Genomic DNA, 16,543 nt, shown 5'->3' with positions numbered 1-16,543 from the left:
TGCTGGGGCAGTATATTGTGCTGCACTGTGGTATCTGGCTCTGCTGGGGCAGTATATTGTGCTGCACTGTGGTATCTGGTTCTGCTGGGGCAGTATATTGTGCTGCACTGTGGTATCTGGCTCTGCTGGGGCAGTATATTGTGCTGCACTGTGGTATCTGGTTCTGCTGGGGCGGTATATTCCTGACCCTGGCCTGTTCTGATGATGGGTGTGGTAGTGACAGAACAATGGCTGCCACTGCTCAGATTTGGGGATTTTACTGGACTGTGTCCTGGTTGTAGTGAAGGCCTTGCAGGGGTATTATGTGTGAGCAGTAGGTGGGCCGAGGTAAGTACAGTTCTGGTTACTCACGGTTTGTCGTCCCCGGGCAGGCTCGCATAAGTGATGAGAACGGCACAGGACTCTCTGGGGCACACTCTGGTGTAAGGGACACGGGCCAGATGGCGATTCGAGGTGCCCTTGGTGGTCTGTATTAATGTGCCAGTGGCAAGGCCCCTTGTAGTCGTGACGCCAGTACCTTTTATGGAGGTACGACCATTTACTGCAGTGTTAACTGAGGCATTGGAGACGAGGATGGTGCAATCCAGCTTAGCACTTCTACTGAACGGTGCTACTGGTAACGGTTACATCCCAGTATAAAACCGTCTCCAGTACATCCAGACATGAAACACAGTCTCTCATGCATACGGGGGGAGGATATTGTAAGAACAGGCTCCTTGTCATATATATATGAAAGCTACTGCCTTCAGACTAGGCTGGTATTAACCCTCGCCTTATTCTAACCTGAATTAGAGGTGGTTTTCAGAATCCTTGACCCTCTATTTCCAGCGCTTTTCTGACAGTCGGCCCATCTGCCCTCAGGGTTTACACTGGAGGTGTGGATGCCGGAAGCCGTGTCCTACACCTGATCGCAAAGGTGCCTGGGAAGCCTTTCAGCATGGCCGTTTGCTATCCTTTGACTTGAATAAAATATACTAGTCCCCTTGAATACTTGCTGTTTGCAGCTTATCACTGGTCACCCCGGAGGAGCGAGCTACAGAAGTAGATTTCTCACCTCTAGGCTTTAACCCTGGACTGTGGAGCCAACAGGGAGCGAGCAGAGAGGCAGGAGGCCTCAGTCCCTCCAGCAGCAGCTACATCATGGCTGCTCACTGACTAGACTTCAGGGAAAGACTGTCTAACTGGGCCTGAGCTAAGCTATATACACACTGTAACACTGCCCCATCTAGTGGAGAAACGAGTGTAGTGCACCCCAACTAGGCCTAAGCTATGCTATATATACACACACTAACACTGCCCCATCTAGTGGAGAAACGAGTGTAATGCACCCTAACTAGGCCTGTGTCAAGGATCTTACACATAAAATCACATAGTGACACGGGAGAATACGAGATGAAGTACAGCATAGAGGCATAATATGACAATAAAACACAACCAAACTAGTTTGTGGTGCCCACGATCACGAGTGGGACACTGAGGGATTGATGTGAGGCTGCAATGTTGTTTAGACGCTGCCCTCGTGCAACGCACCCACACGGCCGCATCTGGGGTATCCCTCGCCCCTTAGGAGGCTTCTACGAAATATGTCCCTCTTATAGAGCAAGTAAACGTGACGCCAGCTGCGGTTAAGCAGCGGAAGCTCTAGGCTCCCTTTGTAGATGGTAATGTTGGTACCCAGAGGTAGGAGTGCCAGAGCGGTGTAGAGTAGCCTACAGTCTCTGTAGATGTTACAGTGGCATAAACCGACGGAGTAGGGAAATTTCACACCAGACTTGTGGAGAAGGGGCCACCTAATGAGCTTGCGCCTTACCTCTCAGCTGGCTCCAGATGATCAGACACCGCGCATGCGCAGTAGGGAGATTTAACAGAACAAATGGCCATTAGATCTCCCTACCCCCACATTGCGCAGGCGCGGTGATCGGATGGATGTTCGGTATAAGACCTCCCTGTCTGCTGGTGCATCCGGTCAGGAGTAGTGCACTGGTCTGTCATTTTTCCCCTACACTCTAACCGCTGCTGAGGCTCCCGACGCATGCGCAGTGTCCAGCTGAGAGGTGTGAAATTTCCCTACCCAGTCGTTGTCCACCTGCGCAGCGTGGCACACCTCCTTCCAAAGCTGGGAACTTCATGTCCGGTGCGGCAGCGTCGCAACAGGAAGTGACGAGGGTAGGGAAATTTCACGGAACAACTGCACTCCTCTAGGAGATAGGTGGTGCTCAGTGGTATGGGGGGGGGGGGGCAACAGTATTGATAGAAAACCACAGCACAAATTTTAGGATTCCATAATTATTGTTTTAATCCATCCACATAAATAATCACTGGCCAACGTTTCGGTCCTACATATAGACCTTGTTCACGGCCTTAGTTTCTTAGGTAATGTAGATGGCGTCACCATCCGCCATTACTTAACTAGACACTCACTACTAACTTCTCCCTGGAAGGAACCAAACGGCTCCTCTCCAGGGAAGCTAATACTGCCAAGGTTGCTGCCGCCATCTGCTGGTGGACCAGGTTATTACACTTGAACATAACCGTTTCAGGAATAAATCTGCACATTATAGGAAATACATTAAGCAATATAAATTAGCACATGGAAATGGTAGCAAGGCGCCAAAATAAGTGGTAACGGTACTCCGGGTCATTACACTTGTTCTTACTGTGAGGGATAAATCTCTACTTAAGTGCGAAGCAGCAAGATCCGGCCTGACTGGCAGTAATCTACTGGACCATGTCCTGCTCTAGAGTCAGGCGGCCGTACAGGGGCACTGGTCCAGCTCCGTGCCATTTACATTAGGGGGGGGGGGGGGGGGGTGACATGGGTTGGTAAAACTAGTCATTCCTATGGCCCCTTTAAACTTCTAGATTAAGCAGATTAGAAAGAAGCGATCCTTCCTGACAAGCGCCTGCTCGTTAGTGGAGGAGGCATTTACATGCAGCGATCTCCTCCACAGTATGGGGAGCAGTGATCACTAAGGCCATCGCTCATCCCCTTACAGGATAATTTGCCAGGAGCAGAGGCTGTTTAGACGGCACAATCTGTTGCCGACGAACAATACCCGATAATTGTGCATTTTGCCTGTTCATCAGGTGATCGCGGAACTTTCACATGTCAGATAAAAATCGGTAACGAGCGTCCCTATGAATGCTCGTTAGCGATTATCAGGCTGATGCTTCACCTAACGGTTTGGCAGCAGCTGCAGTAGTTATTAAATGGAAGAAATACCGAAGAGAAACTGATACCCAGAGCCGCCGCCGTCCCTTACGGTCCATTCACACTTCCGTAAGTGTTTTGCAGATCTGCAAAACATTGGCCATGTGCACATGGCCGCCACTTCAATAGAAAATGCCTATTCTTGTCTGCCATGGCAGACAAAACTAGAAAATGTTCCATTTTTTTGCTGAGCCGCGGACCGGAAGTGTGGATGCGGACAGCACGCTTTCTGGCCCCTTTGAAAATGAGCGGGTCCGCACCTATTCCGCATAATTGCGTAACGGATCTGGACCATTCATACGGACATCTGAAGGGAGCCTTACACATTACTTTTTGCCTCAAGATGGTGCAGGTCTCCAGGAGGCTGGAGCAGGGGCAGGACATGGGGTACACAGCGGGCAATGCTCAGGACTGATGTTCACATGGTTTTTATTAGTTATAAAAAACAAACATTTAGATAAATAAGACAATAAATATAAGGACTCTGGGGGCGACCTCCTGATGGTCACACATGGCCACCGGCAAGGTGCTGCGTTGAAGCTTTGGCATACAGGTTAGTGAGCTGACCCTGAAGAGACAGAAACAAGTGTCTAAGTTTCCATTCACTCACAGCAAGCAGATAGCTTAGAAATCCAGTCTTATGATGGGGAAGGGGTCACATGACTGGATTCCAGGTCACCGCACATGACGGCTTACCACGAGGGTCTGTATGTGCTGCACGGTGTCTTCTCTGAGCAGCTCCACATCCAGGGACTCCAGGTCATCATACGCCGAGGACAAGGTCTGCAGAGAAAGAAAACCAGGATGCCAGCCTATAAACGGGGCAAAGCAAGCAGCTATGGGGAAGAGGGCATTCTGGTGGGTCACATCCTCTTTGATAATGGCGGCACCCCCCCCCCCCCCCTTCCCCAAAGAACCTCCATTGTAACCAAAGGCAAGAAAATAAATAAATAAATCCTGACTTAGGAGATGTGGCATAGGTCTCATTACAACAGGCACTCCAGCTGTTGTGAAGCTACAACTCCCAGCATGCTCCATTAACCTTTGAGGTTCTAAGAACAGCCAGACAAGTGTGCATGCTGGGAGTTGTAGTTTCATCACAGCTGCAGTGCTCGAGGTGGTGACCCTGGCACCATATCTGGACACCACACCATTACCTGCCCATCCACCAAGGGTATATGTACGAAAGGAAGGCCTTCATGCAGCGGGAAGTTATCGCTCAGTGATGAGACGCAGCGTTTTCTCGAGGAGCGGGTGGAAGGGGCTGTCCCCGTTCTGTCAAATGGAAAAAAAAAAAGGGTTAATTACTCTTACCGGTAATTGGTTTTTCCAATAGCCTCCCCAATGGCACTCACAGGAGGGTGTCCCTGCTCCCAGGACAGGAAACACAGAAGCACATGATTTAAAATGGCCTCCTCCCCTTACCTATTCAGTCAATAAGAGGACACGGAAGGGATACAAGAAACAATATGTATTAACTAACAAATTACATCGTTTTCAAAGAGACAAAAAAAAAAGGAGGGAAGTCCCGTGCCGTTGTGGAGACTATTGGAAAAACCAATTACCAGTAAGAGTAATTAACCCTTTCCCCGGCGCCTCCACAACAGCACTTACAGGAGGATTAACAGTAATGACTATTAGGGAGGGACCACGGCAGAAAGGATTCTGTGGTCAAAAGACAAAGTCCTTGTTCTTAAGACTGTCTAATTTATAATGATTGAGAAAGTCATAGGGCTTGCCCACATGGCTGCCCTGGTCTAACGAGACTGAAGTAGACACGGCCCAGGAGGATGACACTGCTCTGGTAGAATGGGCTTTTATCCCAGAAGATGAATGAAGATTCTTTTAGACAAAAAGCAAAAGGCAATAACACCGGATTCATCTTGCAATAGACTATTTGCTGGCTGCCTGTCCCTTATTTGGACCCTGGTATTGGAGGAAGAGATGGTCTGACTACCTTAAGTTACTGGTGGCATGTAGGTAGGATTACATGCAACTCATCACATCCAGGTTGTGGAATTTCCTATCTTTTTCCGTAGTTGGAAATGGACAGAAGGAAGGTAACAAAACTTCCTGTTCACAATGAAACCTGGAAGCCACCTTGGGAAGAAAAGCAGAGCAAGGTCTGAGAATTATGCGGTCGTCCAGGACCATAAGATACGGAGGCTTGAGAGAACACTTGGATTTCTCCAATTCTCCTAGAAGTTATTGCTACAAGAAAAACCCGTTTTGTAGGCAAGCATCCTTAAAGAAATCAGTTCAACTGGTACAAAATGAAGGTTCAGTTAGGACTGAGGACCAAGCTCAGGTCCCAAGGGGGAATGATGGAACGGCAGGTAGATAAACTTCTCGTCACCCCATTTAAGAAACACCTGATTAAGTGCCAGTCTTTTATCTAGAAAGGCACTTAAAGCCGACACCTGCACCTTGAGCGTTGCAGGCTGGAGACCCTTATCCAATTCTGACTGCAAGACACTTAAAAATAATTTGAGGAATGTCTGGAGAAAGGAGATTTGAGAAGGACAAAAAACAAATCCAGGTTCTTAAATCCATTTTTGATGTTATGGGCCTTTGGCTCATCATTGTAGACATTGCCACGTCAACCCTTTTTTCATCAAGGCGAGGCGTTCAGCCGCCAGGCCGAGCAGATTTATCCTGGGATGAAATACTGGTCCATGGTAGAGAAGGTCCAGAATACTCCTGCAGACAGCCTGAGCAGCAGGGGGAACCAAGACCTCCTTGGCCACAGTAGAGCAATGAATATTACCTGGGCTTCTTCCTCCTCTACCCTCATTAGAGAGTTCTTGGAAGGAGTGAAAGCATAAAGAGCTTTCGGCCATGGTTGGGATAGTACGTCTACCCATAACGGTTGGTCCTGCTGGGAGAGCAAAATCTTTTGATCTGCCTGTTGTCCCTTGTGGCAAATAGATCTAGATCTGGGACCACCCATTTTTTGCAGCTTTGTTGGAATATTTGAGAATTCAGGGACCACTCTCCCTCCTTCAAAGTCCGGCGGCTGAGGAAGTCGGCTAAAACATGGTTCTCTCCTTTCACATGAACAGCGGGTAAAGAAATTGGATTTCTTTCTGCCCAGAAAAAAAATAAAAAATAAAAGTTCTGAGACACTGCCCCTAGGGAACAGCTTCTGGTCCTTCCCTGCTTGTCCAGGTAGGCAACTGCTGTGGTGTTGTCTGATGGTGTTTTTTGGGAGATGAGGGAGTGTGAAGAGATGACTTTGTAGATGGCCGTGAGCTCTTAGATTAGAGGAAGAGACTAACATCTCCCCCCCCCCCCCCAAACTATTCTCCCTTCTGAATGGCCATCCCATCCTACTTGCGTCTGTGGTTACGACCATCGTTTTTCCCTGCCGCCATCAGACACCCGTCTGCAAGTTCTTTTCTACTCTCCACCACATCAAGGATCTTTTTGTGGAATTTGGGGTGAGAAGGCTTTTTTTAGGGCTGAATTTGTTCCGTCCCAGGAGGATAAGAGGAAGGGATTTGAAATGTATTATTAAACGGAAGTTTCCATTTGGCTTTTGTACTATTAGAGAATAGAAACCTTCGCCGTACTGATCTACCGGTATGAGTGCCATCTTGTTTACAAGAGAAGAGATTTCTAACTCTAGACAAGAGATGGTTTTTCATTTTAGAGGTAGCTTCTTGTTTAATGATAATCGATCTGGGGGAGGGGGATGAAAACGCTAGTGTTAAGCCCTCTTTTAGGGTAGATACTACCCACGGGGAGGCTCCTATTTTTTCCCAGGCCGAGGTGAAGAAAGTTAATCTTGCCCCAACATGGCATCATTGTGTGGGACCGGAAGAGTTCAGGATTGAATAGGAATCCTTTTCCTCTGCCCCCAGAAGGCTGCCACCTCCTTGACCCTTTTCTTCTGATCCAGCCTCGATTTTTTTCTCGTTCTAAAAAGGATTGTCTGATGAAAGTAACATTTTAAGGGGAAATCTTTTTTCTTATCCGAGGCCCTTTCGAGAAGATCTATTCCATCTACTTCACAGGGGATCAAGCAAAGGACTTTTTTGACCCAGCCTCAGAGCAATCTGGCTTCATACATGGTCTATGAGCCGCATTGGATAGAGCAGCTGACCTGGCGGAAAATCTAACTAGGTCTGCATAGGCATCTGCTAAAAAATATGTGCCGCTTTATTTTTTTATTTCAGGCAGGGAAGATAAGATTTCCTCCCTCAGGGTACCAGCTTCTAAGTGCTCTTCTAACTGATCTAGCCAGACAGATAGAGATCTAGCTGTGCAGGTAAAAATACTGGGACGCAGCAAAGCAGTATTTGTTTCCCAGGCCGTCAATAAACTGACTTTTCCATGGGATCTTGCAAGAGACCCCTGTCCTTGAATGGCAAAGAGGTATTTTTTGAAATGTGGGCGTTTTGTCCCACAGATTAGATTCGGTGTCCACAAAGGGATATTTCCCTTTAAAGGAATTGGTCAGTTTTTCAGGACCTCTTCATTCTTTGGATAAGAAGCAGAGTCTGGATCAGATACAAGCTCTCCATCCAGCACAAGCCTCTAGTCAGAAGTAAAGGTTCTATGAGACGTGGATGGGCGTGCGGCTTGAGGCATCATCTTTGATTCCACCGCCGGGCGTTGACATATCCAGGGGAACTTCCCCCAACTAATTACAGTGTCTTTCCCAGATTTTAAGATGTATAGCCGAGGTAACCTTTTTCCTACTAGCCTTCAATGTATTAACTTTGTCAAAGAGCCCCTTGCTTTAAGATCTTGCTCTCAGGATCCAGGCTGACAGCTTGAATAGGCTGGGATTCTGATGAGGAATTGGGCCTTGTGACAGAATGTCCTCTTGCAATTGTATTTACAAAAGGTTCCTCCAGAGCCATTTCCTTTAGGCTAGAAAACCAGCTTCTCTTGGGCCAGTAGGGAGCCATTAATATTTACTGCAGGACTCTAGGAATTAGAGTCCATGGAGGAAATGCTTATGCTAGGTCCCATGTCCATTTTACCAAGTCTTCCGCCCACGACTTTTCTCTGGGATTTAAGGAACAGAAAAGTCCATTTGTGGCATACCCCATTTTTTCAGAAGTCTTCTGAAAAATGTCTTGGTTTAATGACCACTCCCCTGGGTCTAAAGTTCTTCTGCCTTTATGTTCTTTGTTCCTTTGAGATTGACTGCTGTAATGGAAAGGACGTTCCTTTCTACCCCAAAAAAAGGTTCTTCCACTAGCAGTCTCAAGCTTGGAGATCTTGTGCCTCCTTGATGTTTCAAATAGGAGACAGTCGTGGTATTGTCCGAAAATATTTAGATGTTTTTTGTGTAACCTGGCTTAGAGATACTTTTAGGGTTTCCCAGACCACTCGTAGTTCTCTGTAGTTTGAAGATCTTTCTTACTTTGTATGACCACTTTGACTGCCAGCTTGGGGAGGCCACTTTTGCTCCCCATCAGGAACTGCTTGCATCTGTCATGATCTGTATTTCTGGCACTGTTAGCCAGGCTACACCCTTTGATAGATCCACCCTTTCCTTCCAGTTTAAAGCTAACTTTACATGGTAAGGGATGCTTATCATTTTGTCTATGGAGGGCTGCTTTTTGTCCCATTTCCCTAAAATCCAGGATTGTTTTACTCTGGTGTGAGCTTAACTCCATGCTACTGCTGTAATGCATGAGGTCACCAGTCCCAGAATGCTCATGGATCCTCTGGGAGCACCGTTTGAGATTGGAAGTTCTTTTCTCCCTGAAAGACTCCCCTCTTTTTCCTGTGGGAGGAAGGATTGCTGGGAAATCTAGCATTACCCCCTAGGAACTTCCTTTTTGACGATTGTATTAGGCAAGTTTTTTTACATCAACCAGCCCAAGTTCCCAGACTTTTTGTAGCACATGTTCAGTTTGTCTGGTAGTTTCGGGTTTTGAGTTTCCTACTATAAGGAAATCGTCTAAAAAAAAAAAAAATAATAAGTAGCCCTTCTAGCCTGATGGGAGATATTATTTCTACTATCCACTTTGTGAAGACCCTTGGGGCTGATGATATACCGAATGGTAGAGCGATGAATTAAATGGTTATGCCCACTTAGCTTTTTAGCACAAATCTGAGATATTTGCGATTTTGCATGGATGGGAACATGGTAGTAAACATCTTTTATGTCAATGGATGTCATATAGGCTCCTTTTGTGATTAGGGGGATGATTGATGAAATGCTCCATTTGAATTTCCTGCAAGTTATTGATTTGTTAAGACCTTTTAAGTTTATAATAGTCCAGGAAGAGCCGTCTGGTTTCTAGACTAGGAATAATTTTGAATAGGAGCCCTTTCCGATTCAGGTACTTCTATCACTACCCCCTGCCAAATTTTGGATAACACGCTGTGACTGTGGGACGCGATTTGAATTATTTTTTTGGAGGGGCTAAGGCATCATTGTTTTTCATTTTGTTTGTTCTGGGGATTAAGGAGAAATCCTCTACCTTTGCCCCCTTTTTGATTGGATTTGGACTGGAAACTAAAGTGACGAAAAGGTTTACCCTCGTTCTCCTCTGGGAACCCTTTTTGTCGGTTGCCTTTTTTAAGATTGCATCTAGTACAGGCCCAAACACATTTTCTCCTGAAAAGGCAATAAAATACAATTTTGCCTTGGAGGTCCTATCACCTCCCTAGGATTTCATCCAAAGTGCTCTTCTTACTGAATTTCACAGAGCCACATTTTTAGCAGCACTTCTGGCTGGCACCTCCGCAGAATCTGTCAGAAGTGCTGTGGCAGACCGAAGGGGGGTTTAAGACTTCCTCTCTAGGAGTTTTCTTTTTTTTATATGGTTCTCTGATTTGTTGAGCTAACACATGGCTCTAGCCACAGAGGTAGCCGCTATGTTTGTTTTTACCCCAAACATGGTGACTTCAACATTTTCTCAGGGGGCATCTGCCTCCTGCTCCATGGGATCCCTTAGCTGTGACAAATCCTCAAATGGCAGGGGAGTTTTTTCTACTTTTGCCACCTGAAAGTCAATCTTTGGGGTCTCAAAGATTTTAATTTCAGCCTGGTTAAATAACAGCCTATTTTTAAACTCCTTGGAGACTCCCAACCTTCTTTCTGGTTCAGTCCATTTGTCAAGGATCATGTCCTTAATGTTTTTCCACACGTAGTCCCAAACATCTCATCCTGTACTGACCGGGGTTTCTGGATATCTTCAATACCCATGGTAACCCTTAGCAACTCCTCCATATCCTCAGATGAAAAGTAATATTTATTTTAGTCTGTCACAAGTTCCCCCCTCTGACAATACATTATCTTCAATATACCTAGAGGTGGAAGCCTCCTCATCCATGTCCTCTGCCTCAGAGGATGGAACCGACAACCTCTTTTGGCAGGAGGAACTGGCGTAATGGAGGATTTAATTTCACTTTGAATCAGATTTAACCTCCATAAAGGATAGATCATATCAGAATTTTTTATTTTAAAAAAGATTTTTCCCCACAGGGGAACTCACAGCAGGAGCAGCCAAAGGTAGGGTCTGCATTTTCCATGTGGCTTCAGGAGAAGACATTGTAGCTTCTCCAGGAGCAGGAATCAGTGGAGACAGAAGTGGACTGAATCGCCTGCTTTTACTCTGACATCACAAGCGCGCGCCTGTGCGGGTTATAAGGGAAAATAGCATTCTTTAATTCAGAATGCTAAGTAAAAGGTTTATTGTGGGTTGTAAAAACAAACAAAAAAAACTCACCTCATCCACTTAATCGCGCAGCCAGGCTCGTCGTCTTTCTTCTTGCAGGACCTGGCTGGAAAAAGGACCTTCGGTGATGTCATTGCGCTCACCACGTGATGAGCGGTGACTTCAGCACAGCTCCTGCTGAAAGATAAGGTTCTATCTTCATTCCGCAGGACCTGCGCTGATGTCACTGCACTCATCACGTGGTGAGCGCAATGACATCACCGAAGGTCCTTTTCCAGCCAGGTCCTGCAAGAAGACAGACTAGCCCAGCTGCGCGATTTAAGGTATTCTGTCACCAAGTTTTGGGCTATAGAGATGCGGGCTTGCACGGCTAGATCGCCGCTAGCATGTCCGCAATATACCGGTCCTATAGGGCTGTGTGCTTTTATTTTCTTTAAAAAAGGATTTTAGAGATTTGTAAATTAGTCTTGTAGGTGCCTAAGGGGCTGTACGAACCTTCCTGGTGCCCAGCCATGCCCGCCTGTGAAGGAGCCCAGCACCGCCTATGTCCTCCGAATCTCCTCCTTTCATCACCGTTAGATTGCCGTAACCTCGTGATGCACGAGCTCACGCATGCGCAGTTCTTTCCCTGAGGCCGATGCCAGCACAGGGAAGGAACACTATACTGGCACTGCGCATGCTCACACATCGCAATATTAAGGCAATCCATCAGTGATGAAAGGAGGCGATTCGGAGGACATAGGCGGTGCTGGGCTTACATATCTCTAAAATACTTTTTTAAAGAAAAAAAAAAGCACACAGCCCTATAGGACAGGTATATTGCGGACATGCTAGCGGCGATCTAGCCGTGCAAGCCCACATCTCTATAGCCCAAAACTTGGTGACAGAATCCCTTTAAGTGGATGAGGAGAGTTACTTTTTTTAACCCCACAATGGACCTTTTAATTAAAGAATGCATTTTCCCTTATAACCATGTTATAATGGAAAAGTAAATGGGGTCCCGGGTAACTCATCCCTCATCTCCTTAGCAACCATGCATGAAAATAGCTTTGCATCTGCACTTGCTTGCGATTTTCATGCATCCTGATTCATTTCTATGGGGCCTGCGTTGAGTGAAAAAAAATAAAAAAATAAAAGTAGAATATAGAACATGCTGCGATTTTCACGCAACGCACAAGTGATGTGTGAAAAATCACTGCTCATCTGAAAAGCCCCACTGAAGTGAATGGGTCCGGGTGCAATGCGGTCACCTCACGCATTGCACCGATGCAGAATTGAAAAGGGGCCTAAGAAATGAACAAAAACTCTTCAACTCCCATAGGAACAATCTCATGTGCAGCCGTCACGGTGGATGAAATTGAAATAAAGGAATATCCTTCTGTAATAAGCTGCAGCTCCCTGCCGAGGTCCGACCCCTAGATCATTCCTTCATAAGATGGGAATACCATCCATTTTACAAGGGGCGGCCACCAGAGGGCACCCACACTGCTGGGGGCAGTAACACATGTACCTGGAGGCTGAGGATGCAGTTCTGATGGACGAACCCAATGTCATCTTCATGGGAGCTTTATTTAGTGGAGTGGCAGATACCGACCTGTGTAAGGAAATACATCACTAGGCAGTCGTCACACAAAGGGGCTGGATGGTAGAATGGGTTAATATTACATATGTGACTAAGATACATGGATGCTTACTTCTGGTCCATAAGCCGTGTGTGGTACTGAGGGCAGATATTCCCCTCCAGCGGCCAAAACAATTATGACAGATTGTCTTTTTTGGGATTTTATCTGCTTTGTGTTTAAAGGCTCCATAGAGGTCCATGACAGATTCCTACCTGCAGCCACCACTAGAGGGAGCTCACCATTATAGCTACTGAAATAATCTGCAACCAGCACCCCCTAGTGGTGAAGAACATAATTTAACACTATGGTTATGGTCAGGTCCATGGAAACCAAGGATTTAATCTGCCCAGAATGATGGGCCAAAAAACAAGCCTCACAGCCCACTTTAAAGGCTTCCCATTCGTTATATAGAAGCAATATATAGAAAGTGCTTTACTTACACCTCTCAGTGTGAGGGACATAACAATGGAGGGAGCAGATATAGCAGTTGCACCAGCACCACCATCATAGAAGGCAGTTGGGAGCTTCAGGTTTTATCTATGCTCAAAAGCAGGCATCCTCAAACTGCAGCTCTCCAGCTGTTACAAAACTACAACTCCCAGCATGCCCAAACAGCCTACAGCAGGGCATTGTTGTAGTTGTAGTTTTACAACAGCTGGAGGGCCGCAGTTTCAGGATGCCTGCTCAAAAGGCTCAAGCTAACCTCCCCAATATCTCACACACCCACTAAGGCCAATGCAAGGAGTGATTGACTGGGACGACATCTGCATGGTGTTAGTCTGTCCGATTCCAGCCCAGGACCCCCAGAGGGTCAGTGCTGACCTGTGAACTGGTGTTACCTGGTAAGAGATGTTGTTTTCTTCCCAGCCACATTAGTTATTGAAACAAGAGATTTACTTTTTGGAATCTATAAGGGAAAGTATAGATATTGGCATGTCAGCCGTCACGCGTAAAGGGTCTCCGGTCCAGGTCTTGAAGTCACGCCTATGCCCACCTTTTGGACGGTCCTGTTCTTCTGCATCGTGGTCATCGCTTTAGAGCCGACAGCTTCATGATATTCCACAGACGTGGTCATCTTCACTGAGAGCAGAGTCACCTGGTGAACCTTCATCATAATACACAGGTCGTCCAGCAACTGGCGAACACTTACCTTTCCTGCTGGTTTTTCTTACAAGTTTGGCCTCTCGCAGCTCCTCATCCAGACTGTCCACCTGCAACCGAGGAAACTGCAAATAACAGAGCGCAACGCACAGGAACCAACAGGGATACAGAGGAGACCCTCACCTTCACTACAGGAGCCAAGTCTGTCTTGTTCAACTCCATCAGCTCTAAAAAGCAGAAAGATGATGTTCAAGCCAATAACCACCAATTATCCGGTATCATACTCCAGAGCTGCACTCACTATTCTGCTGGTGCAGTCACCGTGCACATACATGCCATACACAGGGGGTTCTAGTGTCCTCCTATACATTGGGTCTACTCACTGTTATATTCTCCAACCTTCATCTGTCTTAAGGACATTGGCATCTTCAGAAGCTCCACTTCCAGGATCTGGTCTGGGAGCATGCTGAGGACCTCCAGCTCCTTCTTCACCTCCTTCATACGTTCTTTCTCTGGAAGGATCAGGAATAAGAGAAAGACAGGACACGCATGGAGCACAATAGGGCGGAACGTGCACACACGGTCCAGAAATGAGGAACATGACAAAGACCCAAGTGATGGCCTCTCCAGATTCCCAGATCACCGTGTGCTGGAATGCAAGTCCGATCCATGGAGGCCGCACTGAGCAGCTTACCGGATACCGCAGGACTCCTCACAGGTTTTGTGGAGGCCACGCCTTGCTGGGCAGCACAAGGTGAGGGGAAGGGTCCTACTAGATATGAGGCAGCTGGTTGCAATGCTTGGCTTTTAGGATTGACCGATTACACGCGTAAGGGTACTTTCACACTAGCGTTTTTTTTTTCCAGCACCGAGTTCCGTCCTAGGGGGCTCAAATTCAGAAGAGAACTGATCAGTTTTATCCCCATGCATTCTGAATGGAGTGTAAGGGCCTCTTTCACACTTGCGTTGTCCGGATCCGGCGTGTACTCCATCTGCCGGAATTACATGCCGGATCCGGAAAAACACAAGTGTACTGAAAGCATTTGAAGACGGATCCGTCTTCAAAATGCGTTCCGTGTTACTATGGCAGCCAGGACGCTATTAAAGTCCTGGTTGCCATAGTAGGAGCGGGGAGCGGGGGAGCGGTATACTTAACATCCGTGCGGCTCCCGGGGCGCTCCAGAATGACGTCAGAACGCCCCATGCGATCACGTCATCCATGCGCGTGGCGCGCCCCGACGTCACTCTGGAGCGCCCCGGGAGCCGCACCGACGGTAAGTATACTGCTCCCCACTACACTTTACCATGGCAAACAGGACTTTAGCTTTTTCTGAATGGTTACCATGGCTGCCGGGATGCTAAATGTCGGATCCAGCAATGCGCCGAAACGACATTTAGCTTAAGGCCGGATCCAGATCAATGACTTTCAATGGGCATTAATTCCGGATCCGGCCTTGCGGCAAGTCTTCAGGATTTTTGGCCGGAGCAAAAAGCGCAGCATGCTGCGGTATTTTCTCCGGCCAAAAAACGTTCCGTTCTGGAACTGAAGACATCCTGAACGGATTTCACTCCATTCAGAATGCATTAGGATAAAACTGATCAGGATTCTTCCGGCATAGAGCCCCTAGGACGGAACTCCATGCCGGAAGAAAAGAACGCAAGTGTGAAAGAGCCCTTAGGCTACTTTCACACTAGCGTTTTTATTTCCCAGCGCCGAGTTCCGTCCTAGGGGCTCAAATCCGGAAAAGAACTGATCAGTTTTATCCCCATGCATTCTGAATGGAGAGAAACCCATTCAGGATGCATCAGTTCAGTCTTTTTGACTGATCAGGCTTTTCAGAAAACCGTAGCATGTTGTATTTTTACCTCCAGCCAAAAATCCTGAACACTTTGACTGAACGCCGGATCCGGCCTTTTTCCCATTGACTTGCATTAACGCCGCCGTGTGTTCCGTCAAACCGGATCCAGCTTTTGCATGTTAAACCCTGTTAAAATCCTGATCAGGATTCAAATGTAATCCGGTTTCACACGTTCTTCCGGATCCGGCGGGCAGTTCCGGAGACGGAATTGAACGCCTGATTCAAACAACGCTAGTGTGAAAGTAGCCTAAACTTTTCCTACCTCTCGCTGCTGGGAGCTTGTTACAATGTATTCAGTCTAGACCATCCTCTGACTTCAGGCTGATACATTGTAGCAAAGTATCAGGACAGGAAAGAGTCAGCTCAGAGTAGAGGAGATGGGACTGGCAGAAACCCTCAGCTGTGAGAAGTATTCTGTATAGATTTAGCACCTTTGCATGGTACTATCCACTGACAGCAAGCACAGATCTTGAAATCAGTGAGGATATTAGTGCATGTTTTATCCTAACACAACTATTAACCCTTGTAATGTTGGGGTGCAGAGCTGTAGCCAGTCATAAAATATGGACTACTGTACTCCAGACTACTACTCTCATCAGTTGTAGCTTCCCAATAGCCATGAAACTACAACCATCAGAGAGTTGCTGTCTCATACTAAGGGTCGGAGGGGCCCTTTAAGAGTAATTTCTGGGTGGCACTCACTCTGCTGTATGAAGTCGTCCATGAAGAGTCGGATCTTCTCGTTCTTCTGCTCCTGCAGAGGATCCACCATCCCCAGCCCGGAGTCCGCGCTCCCCTCCGCCCTGGAGCCCAATCTTTTCCTGGTTCTCATTGGGGGCATTATTCCAGAGACCGCACTGACAACTACACAACCTGCCAGAGAGCTGCCCTTTATATAATGAGGGGGTGAGGCTGCACTGTGACACCTGGGGCTGCTAACACAGGGGCGGGGTCAAGCTAGCCAAGGGCGGAGCCTAATTAAGGGGGCCCTGCCGGTTATATGTAAAGCCTCACTGATGCTGCAGATTCATCAGCGCTGATTGTGGCCCCAGAATAGGGAGCAGTCACACACCTGGACACAGACCCATTCAGTTCATCCATGCG

At 47.1% G+C, this 16,543-nt stretch overlaps 1 protein-coding gene across 1 annotated transcript; it reads right to left on the bottom strand.

Annotated features, from left to right (window-relative positions):
* Nucleotides 1–3,716: 3,716 nt before the first annotated feature.
* On the bottom strand, nt 3,717–16,280 carry LOC122920109 (borealin-2-like). Its single transcript, XM_044269318.1, has 10 exons — nt 16,142–16,280; nt 13,964–14,092; nt 13,764–13,807; nt 13,630–13,705; nt 13,474–13,559; nt 13,319–13,386; nt 12,368–12,451; nt 4,369–4,486; nt 3,908–3,994; nt 3,717–3,779 (listed from the first exon to the last, which is right to left on the bottom strand). Exons 1-10 carry the CDS (start codon nt 16,278–16,280, stop codon nt 3,717–3,719), a joined length of 894 nt encoding a protein of 297 aa, XP_044125253.1.
* Nucleotides 16,281–16,543: the final 263 nt, after the last annotated feature.

This window comes from Bufo gargarizans, chromosome 10 (genome assembly GCF_014858855.1).
Source record: "Bufo gargarizans isolate SCDJY-AF-19 chromosome 10, ASM1485885v1, whole genome shotgun sequence".
NCBI lineage: Eukaryota > Metazoa > Chordata > Amphibia > Anura > Bufonidae > Bufo > Bufo gargarizans.
The sequence above is the reverse complement of the archived record's forward strand: the minus strand, read 5'-3'. Positions and strand labels throughout refer to the sequence as shown.